The sequence below is a fragment of the Pediculus humanus genome, genomic scaffold, assembly GCF_000006295.1.
Source record: "Pediculus humanus corporis 1103172107470 genomic scaffold, whole genome shotgun sequence".
In the NCBI taxonomy this organism is placed as follows: Eukaryota; Metazoa; Arthropoda; class Insecta; order Psocodea; family Pediculidae; genus Pediculus; species Pediculus humanus.
This window is the reverse complement of record NW_002987088.1, coordinates 133,605-143,107: the sequence shown is the minus strand read 5'-3', so window position 1 is coordinate 143,107 and position 9,503 is coordinate 133,605. Positions and strand designations below refer to the sequence as shown.

General features: G+C 23.0%; 4 protein-coding genes across 4 annotated transcripts in view; 1 reads left to right on the top strand and 3 right to left on the bottom strand.

The window, feature by feature from the left end:
- Phum_PHUM123500 (uncharacterized protein) overlaps window positions 1-240 on the top strand; it is a gene marked incomplete at both ends in the record, with an annotated part of 1,225 nt that extends 985 nt beyond the window's left edge. Inside the window, one exon of the mRNA XM_002424211.1 lies at window positions 30-240. Coding sequence (XP_002424256.1) covers window positions 30-240 — 211 coding nt within the window. The remainder of the gene's footprint in view (window positions 1-29) is intronic.
- A 337-nt stretch (window positions 241-577) lies between these two features.
- Phum_PHUM123490 (uncharacterized protein) lies at window positions 578-921 on the bottom strand (the record flags this gene model as incomplete). The annotated part of the gene is made up of 2 exons (XM_002424210.1): window positions 578-760; window positions 877-921. 2 exons carry the CDS (start codon window positions 919-921, stop codon window positions 578-580), a joined length of 228 nt encoding a protein of 75 aa, XP_002424255.1.
- A 1,366-nt stretch (window positions 922-2,287) lies between these two features.
- Phum_PHUM123480 (cytochrome P450, putative) lies at window positions 2,288-6,371 on the bottom strand (the record flags this gene model as incomplete). The annotated part of the gene is made up of 9 exons (XM_002424209.1): window positions 2,288-2,398; window positions 2,648-2,878; window positions 2,954-3,032; window positions 3,116-3,285; window positions 3,369-3,546; window positions 3,621-3,822; window positions 4,311-4,504; window positions 4,600-4,846; window positions 6,182-6,371. The coding sequence occupies 9 exons, from the start codon at window positions 6,369-6,371 to the stop codon at window positions 2,288-2,290; spliced, it is 1,602 nt and encodes a 533-aa protein (XP_002424254.1).
- A 2,973-nt stretch (window positions 6,372-9,344) lies between these two features.
- Phum_PHUM123370 (RNA-binding protein, putative) overlaps window positions 9,345-9,503 on the bottom strand; it is a gene marked incomplete at both ends in the record, with an annotated part of 2,002 nt that continues 1,843 nt past the window's right edge. Inside the window, one exon of the mRNA XM_002424208.1 lies at window positions 9,345-9,501. Within this exon, the coding sequence (XP_002424253.1) occupies window positions 9,345-9,501 (157 nt within the window). The remainder of the gene's footprint in view (window positions 9,502-9,503) is intronic.

The window sequence follows — 9,503 nt, the reverse complement described above, 5'->3', positions numbered from 1 at the left end:
TTGGAACCGGGTTTTCAAATGTTGCACAGCTTAGAACAAGAAGCTCAGTTAAGTTTACATCTATTTTTTTTAAAATTATCATTATTATTATTCATTTTTACTAATTTTTTATTTGTCTTTAATAGTTTACAAGCGACAGATTTACATGAAGAAGAAATAAATAGCATTTCAGATTCACCGACTCAAGAGGGAGAAGTATTTCAAAGTCATTTTATAAGTAAAAAAAGGAAAAAAATATAAAATCGGTAATCAGTTTTTTAGATAAGTTAATTTTAATTGTTTTGATATAATAAAAATTTTAATGAGTTCAGTGTGCAATATTATTAAAGTGTTATTTCAAAAAAAAATAAAAAAATAAAAATAAAAATGGACTAATTTTTCAAATAATTAATCGATTGATTAAAATAATAATTGACTAATGCAAACATTTTTCTATTAACGACAAAAAACCTATTCACATAATAATAATAATTTACTACTACTCCTTTTTTTTTTTTTTGTTAAATAAAAATTCAAAATTATATAAATATTACATATTAAATATTTTTTTAAATTAATTATTATTAAAAAAAAAGTTTTAACCGTTATTTTTTTTTGTCTTATCCGTTAATTTTTTAAATTTTAATGTTTCAGATAATTCAAGACAGAGTAATCTTGTCTTTTCTTTCATGACGGTTATTTTAACTTTGTAAAATCCATTTTCAACCCAATCAGGAAGTATTTTTAAATTAATTGGAAAATTTTTCGCTGCGTAATGACCCTTGAACAAAAGAAAAATTACAACAGACAATTACTCATTGGTAGTACTCGTTCAGGTAAGGAGAATCATTTTATTAAATAAATAAATAATATTTACCTCTAAAATGGGACATTTACATGGTAGATTATTATTTTTATATTCCGAAGGGCAAACGGTATCATTTATGTAAGGACTTAGTGTGCATATGTCTTTATAGGTACAAGAACCAAAATCTTCAACGCATGGTATTTTTGCCCATCCCCAAAAGAATTTTTTTTTAACTCTTAAAATAACCTTATAACATAATAATATTAATAATAATAATAATACCTTTTACATAAAATAAATAATTTAAATACCTTTATTGGAGATGTAACATTTATTCCAACTTTACCATTACCCGTTAATATTAAAATTTTTGATTCGTTAACAAAACCGGTGAGAGATGAAATTTTTATTTGATCCGTATCATCCCCACAAAATGTCCAAGAAAATCCATTTACCTTTAATTTATTATTATTATTATTATTAACATCGAATTCAACCGTAAAAGAAATAATTCAAAACGGTTCGATTTTTCCCACGGGATGATGAAAAAAAAAAAAAAAAAAATTATTAAATTAAATTAAAATAAAAAATGAAAAATCTTACCTTTAATATAAAAAAAATAAAATAAATTAAAAATAAATATTTAATATTGAATATTTTATGAAAAAACGACATTTTGAAAATTATTAGTTATTGATACAAAAATAAAATGGATTTATCGGTTTTGTTTTTGTTTGTCTTATCACGAAATGAAATTTTTGTTGTTGTTGTTGTTGTTGATAGCCGACATTAAAGCCTTGAAATATAAAATAATCGACTAATTTGTTAATTTTTTTTTTAACAATAATAATAATAAAAAAAATTACGAAATTATTTATTTATTTATTTATATATAAATCGATTCGAACGTCATAATAAAAAAATTTATTCGAATGATATCACCCAAAAAAAAAAATTTTTTTTTCTAATTATTATATAATAATAATAATAATTAACAAAACAATTTTGTTGTTGTCTGTAACGTTGTCGAGTTTATTTGTATTAACGTATTTATTATTATTATTATTATTATTATTGGAAAAATATTTTAAAAACTAATTGTTCTGACGTATTAAAATTTTTCTTTTTTTTTTTTTTTCTTCGGAAAATTTTAAATTTATTATTAAAAAAAAATAAATAAAAATTTATGTATTAATAAAAAATTATTATTATTATTTTGCACATTAATAAACTAAAACATAAAACTAAAACAAAAACAAAAACATTAATAAAATTAATTTGAAATATAAAATTACGTAATAATAATAATAAGGATCAATTTTTTTTCAAAATGGCGGCGGTCGTTGTAATCGTGTGTGAATACTCGTAGTTAATAAAAAAAAAATTTTTTTTTTTTTTTTTTTGTTTTATTTACTTTGAACAATTTGTTTGTTTGTTTGTTTGTTTGTTTGGAACGTAATCGTTTGTTTAAATAATTAATTAACAATTTATAGATTTTTTTCATTTTCTTTTTTTTAAATGAAAATAAATCGGATGAGATGATTTGTACGTTGATTGTACTTGGTATTTTATTAACCCGTAATTATAACTCACTTTATATTTTCTAAATATCTGAAAAGAGAGAAAGAGAGATAGAGTGAAAGAGAGAGAGAGAGAGTGAATTTATTTAACCGTATACTCGATAGTAATAAAATTACATAATGTTATTAAATTATTTTTTAAAAAAAAAAAAACTCAGGTTTTGATTTTTATTAGGTTAATAAGTCAATTTAAACGTAATAACATGTAAACTGTGATGATGACGTCACAGCGGAAAATTTTTTTTATTTTTAAAATGGCCCCAAAAATTTAATTACATACCTTTGATATAAGAATTTTTAATTCAATTTCAGCAAAACGTCGTCCCAAACAAGTTCTTCTTCCGTATCCGAATGGTAATGATGCAAATCTGTGAATTTTATTTTCGTGTGGACATTTTTCCCCAAATTTTCCAGAAGAAGATTTCAACCATCTTTCGGGTATGAATTCCTGGGGTTTTGGAAAATATTCTGGAAGATTACCGACGACGTAATGTGGAAATATAACGTGAGTCTAAAAAAACAATTATTTTTTTATTTTTATTTTTTGGAAAAAATCCTTAAAAGGATTTCACATCGGAAAACTTACTCCTTTGGGAATCTGATAATTATTGATGATTGCATTCGATGTTAAACTTCTTCCGTTTCCGATTATAACGGGTTTTATCCTGTCATCGATAAATTATTTTTGTCTCGTTATTTAAAATAGGAAAAAGGGGAAAATGGGGAGAAAATTTTTGCCAATTCATACCTTAAACTTTCTTTTATGCAAGCGCTTAAATATACCGATTGTGATATTATTTTTTCCGTTATCAAATCGTCATCGTTCGGTAGCAAATTGTAAAGTTCTCGGTATAATTTTTCTTGTTTTTCTGGATTTTTTGCCAAATGGTAAATAATTGTCGTTGCCGCAACGGATGTCTGCAAAATTTTCATTATTATTATTATTATTAACGTGAGGAAAATTAAAAATTTTCTCTTAAGGTACATAAAATCCTACTAACCGTGTCTATACCGACTAAAAGTAAATCCAAAGCTAAAACGGTTGCCACTTTCGGATCGGATGTTTTCAATAGTATCCTTTCGACTAATGGTATATCATCATCATCATCATCATCATCATCTTTTAAGGTTTTAGAATTTAGTTTTATCATTGATTCGTTTATGTATTTCAAACAAGTTCTTTAATAAAAAAATTATTTAATTAATAGAGTTCGAAAATTGCGAAGGATATGTATATTCGGTAATTAACTCACTCTCTGAAAACGTCGAACGCGCCTATGTATTTTTTCCAGGCTGGAGTGCTGTATATTCTCCATACAGGCATTCTCAATTCGACTTGTGCAACATTTGCAAAAAACGTTTTGACGGAATCGATCATTATTTGCGCTTCGGATTCCATTTCTAAATTTTTATTCAAACAACCTAATCTCGTATCCAAAGCTACTTTACCTATCGCTGATTTTGTTATGACGTCATACAAAATTTAAATTTTTTATTGCATGCATTTTATTATTATTATTATCGGGGTGTGTGTATAAATACTTTCGACCAAATATGGCCGATTTGAAAATTGATTTTTTATCGATCGAACGAGAAAATAATTATTAGTTTTTTTACATTTATTTGTTATTAACATTAAATTTTTCGATTTCCGTCACGACGAATAAAAAAAAAAAAAATTTATGTAGTTACGTAAAAATCTTATGTATTATTTTATATACGTGAATATTATTATTATTATTTTTTTTTTATTTAAAATGTTAAAAAATTTGACAGTGACAAATTGTCGTCAACAACAAAAGAGACAAATCTTTTGTTAAAAATATTTTATTATTATTATTATTATTATTATTTCTTTTTCGGCTTTTTCTTTTTTTACGCAATTATGGGATGGGTTTATTATTATTATTATTATTATTATTATTATCATTTATAAAACTTACATTCGAGAGCCCATTTATAAAGTTCTTCCATGAAATCGCACGATAATTCGTCATTTGATTTTATATTCTCTTGTATTCTATTTAAAAATTCCGTCGTTATTTGATTTAACGGTATTAGATATTTTTTTGCCGTTGACGGTTGCATCATCGTCTGATGAACTTTACTTCTAAAATCGTTCCATTGTTGTCCGTGGCTAAACCATAGAGGTCATTAATTAATTAAAACGTTTGAGGAAGGCGGTGGGATTAATGGGATTAAATGGGTGGCAAAATGAACAACAACACTTACACTCCAACGACTCCCGTGTTTTTACCAAAAAAATCTTTACGTAGAACTTGTTTGTAATATTTAACACTCGGCATGCTAGGCCTGTGTGGCAGAGTTTCTTCTCTTTTGAATATCCTTTCGATTTCGTTCGGATTGAATATGAAAAGAAGGTCGGGATGTCCAATCAAACCGCTTATTTTTACAACGTCGCCATATTCCCGATATAATGATTCCATAACTTTATCCAAAGACTCCAATTTATAATGTCCTAAATAAATTATTATTATTATTATTATCGATAAATTGGCACGTGTAATAAAATGCCGGATATAAAAATGCCGGTTTTTTTTTTTTTTTTTTTTTTAAATTAAGGTTATTATTATTATTATTTAAATAAATGTTATTTAATCGATTCGAACAAAAAGTAAAAAAAAATCGAATGTTAATAACGTAACCATACATATATACAACCCATATCATTGATTTATTTTAATATTATCTATTAATAATAATAATAATGATAATAATACTGGAAAAATGACCTCCTTAACGTTAAAAAAAAATACCTGTTTTTGTTTACTTTTTTCTTTTACCTTGTGTCATCGTTCATCGGGTAATTATTATTATTAATTTTGGCGCGAATTTTATTTAAAAATTTTTTTTTTTTAATGCGATTACATTACGCGGGTCATTATAATAATAATTTTGTGAAAATTCAATGACGTGTAAATAGAAAAAAATTTTTTACGGTAATTTCCGATGGGTCATTGTCATTTTTTTTTTTAAAAACAATTTGCAAAAAAAAAAAAAATTGTTAACGACCAAGGTTTTTCTTTTTTAATGTAAAAAAAATTACAATAATTAAAAAAAAAACGGTTAAAAGGTTAAAATAATAATAATAATATTTTCGTCCGTGAAAAAACATTTTAAAAAAATCCAATTGATATTATTTGTTTAAGTAAAAAAAAAATATTTTTTGTAACTTAACAACAACAGCAACAACAATAATAACAATAACAATAACGACAACAACAATAATAATAATAATAATTTTTGTTTTCGTTATACTTGAAAATTTTCAACAAAAAAAAAAAAAAATTTGTTTAAATAATTTTTTGTAAAACTCCTCCTCGGCAAATCTTAAAACAAAACTTATTGATTTTATTTATTTATTAATTAAAAATAATAATAATAATAATAATTTTATTTATTTATATAAATAATTATTTAAATATTAAAACTTATTCGAATAGTTTTATTAATAAATTTTAATAGGAATATCATTAACGTTCGATTTTTTTTTTTTTTTTTAATTAAATTTTATAATAATAATAATAATAATAATAATAGTAATAATAATAATACTGCAGTGTAACGAAAAGCTTATTTAACACTTTAAATTAATTTAAAATTTTTCCCGATTTTCATTTATTAAAGTTATGTAAATAAATTGTACGTTAATAAATTATTAATTTTCTTAAACTTAAACGTTAGAAAAAATGCAAAAAATAATAATAATAATAATAGAATCGCGATTTACTTAAGTACCGATTAAATTCAAAAAATAATAATAATAATAATAATGAATGGAGTTAATATTTACCGATTAGGGGTAGAAATCGCCATGAATTTCCAATAAATGGTAAACCCTTCGGTCCAGGTACTTCGCTGTAGGGTTTACAACGTTCCAAAACCCTCAAATGATCCCCAACATCAGCATCAGATATATCAACTGCTGTTGTAAAAGATTTTGTCGTATTAAATAAATTTCGACGTATAATCGTTGATTTCATTTTCGGCAGACAAAAAAAAAGATGGATGGATGGATGATCGAAGTCGAGAACTTATTAGAAATGATTGATAAAAAAAAAAAAGGAAACCCCCCCATTTAATCCGACGAAATACGTTTATGCGTACTCCCCACCTTTAAAATTTGCGTTTTTTTTTTTTTTTTTTCTACTCCTAATGATATCAGAGTCATTGTTATGTAATCGTTTTTTTTTTTTTTTACCATAGTTTTCAGTGACTTTTCATTTCCCAGGTTCAGTTTTTTTTTTTTTTTTCTTATAATAAAATAATTGAATAACTCCATCGTAACAAAAAAAAATGTGATGATAATAATAATAATAATAATAATAATAATAATAATAATAATTTTTAAATAAAGAGATCTCATCACGTATCTCCTTTATATATAAATGTACAATGTTAAACCGGCTTATTATTATTTATTATTCATTATTATTATTATTATTACTATTAGTATTATTATTATTACTACTACTATTATTATTATTATTATTATTATTAATAAAAATTCGTCAAATTTTTATCGTTTATAAAAAAAAAAAAAAAAATTTTAAAGCGAACAAATATTTATTTTTAATTTAACAAAAATTATTAATAATGATAATTTACTACGACTACGACGATGATGATGATGATGATGATGATTTGTTATTAAAATAAAATTTAATAATCATCGTTAATGAAAACGTTAAATATAATAATAATAATAATAATTTTATCGTAAGGAAAAAAAAAAAATTTATTTTTTTAACCTCTTTAATTAATTTTAACCTCAAGTTAAATCAGAGTCAAACTTGTTGTTATTATTATTATTATTATTATTTAACAAAAACCGCTTTTTTTCTAAACAAATTATTTAATTTTATTTATTTATTTATTTTACAACGAAAAAAAATTTTACTTTTATTATTATTATTTATTTATTTATTTACTTTTTTACGTAAAGTCATGTAGGTATTTTTTCCATAATATTTTACTCTACTTTTTATTGATGATAATAATAATAATTACGTTACGTACAATCGTGAATGTGATTTTTTTTTTTTTATTAAATGCCAAATAAATAAATAAATGAATAAATAAATAAATTGGCAAAATTTAAAATTTTATTTGGCAAAGAGTAAAAAAAAAAAAAAAAAAAAAAAAAAAACTTATCACGTCCAAATATATATATATAACATAATTCGTTATAATTTTCTTCTCTAAATATATTAAGTTATTATACTCTCTCTCTCTCTCGCTTCCCCTCTCTCTTCCCTTGTCTATCTCTCTCTCTCTCGTACGCACCCAAATGTAATAAATGAAAAAAAAAAAAAAAATTTAAAAAAAAAAAACCGCGAAAAATTAAATTTAACCGCGTGTTGTCTTGTGACGTAATAAAAAAAAATTTTATAATTTTACATCTTCATATAAATATAAAAATAATAGGTATAAAAAAAAAAATAATAATACTAATACTAATAATAATAATAATAATAATGATAATAATAATAATAATAATAAACACGATGGAAAGGATATTTTAGTAAATGTAAAAAAAATTATGTAAAAATCAATCGTTTTTCGTATAATTAAAATTACGTAATAAATAATTAAATAAATAATTAATTAATAATTTATTCCATTATTTAATACTTTATCAAGAGATAAACGATCACGACGAATTTATTTTTTAAATTTCCTTAATGGGGGGGGGCGGAGGGGAAAGGGAGGGTAAGAGGAGGCGTAGACGGTTTTAACGAAATTATTATTATTATTATTGAATTTTGTTAATTAATTAATTAATTAATTTTAGGGGTCAAGTTTTTGTTAATTGTTTTTTTGAATTCTTTTTAATCATTGGATTAATCGAATAATAATAATAATACTAATAATAATAATAATAATAATAATAATAATAATAATAATAATAATAATAACGTTTAATAGAATGATGGCGATCCCTTGGATAATAAAAATTAACGTTCGAAAACCGATTAAAAATAATTTTTTTTTTTCTTTTGTTTAAACAAAATCGTCACGTGATAATTTTGCAAAAAATGTTTAAATAATTAAGTAATTAAACAAAAACAAAAAAAAATTTAATTTTTATGCGTTTTTAAATAACTTTTTAATAAATTCATCAAACGAATCATCATCATCATCATCATTTGCAAAATAAATCTTTCGTGTTAGATTTTACACCTCTCTCTCTCTCTCTCTCTCTCTCTTTTAAATGGAAGGAAAACAATAATGTTTTCTTTTTCTATCATCTTCACATTACGTAACGGTTTTTTTTTTTTTTTTAAAAAAAAAACCGTTACATTTACACTTACAAAATTATTATTTGTTTTTTCTATTTGTTAATTAATTAATTTTTTAACGACAAATTTGTAACGTTTGTGAATTAATAGTCCACCAATAGATGTTTCCTTTTTTGACTTCTTCCTCCCCCCCCTCCTCCTCCTACCCCTCCTTTTGTCGAACTACGTAAGAAATTAATAAAAGTTGTAATTCTTCCGGCTATATTCTCTAGAACAAAACTTTCCCCTACTCAATTTATTTTTCGAAAGGAACGTAGGATATTATTATTATTATTATTACATTTGTTGTTATATTTATATAAGTATTTATATGGGAAAGTAGGAAATTTATTTTTACCTTCCAGCAAATTTAATAAATGAATAAATAGATTTAAAATTTAATTTTTTTTTTTTGATAGGGCGATAATTTATTAAAACAACAATAAAAAAAATTGATATTAATATATTTAAATTAAATCAATTATTTACTTTTTGGGAGGTGAGTGTGTGACCTTTTTTTGACCCTAAAAATTAATTTTTTTTGCTTATAAAATCTTATTTAAAATTTACATTAATTGTAAATATTTGTTTTGTCCTTTTGTTTACAGTTAGGAAAAGAAAAAAAAAAAAAGAAAATTTATACAAGAATTTATTTTATTTTTATCAATTTCTTGATTACTTTTCATACCATTTTTTCACAGAAGAAGATGCATTTTCAATATTTTCCCTATGTTTTGTTATTAATTTTGCTAAATTTGCATCATCTAGCAACTTTTTCGTTTTACCTTTTTTTTGCCTCGCCTGTTTCGTAGGTTCTAACCGTCTTTTTTCCCT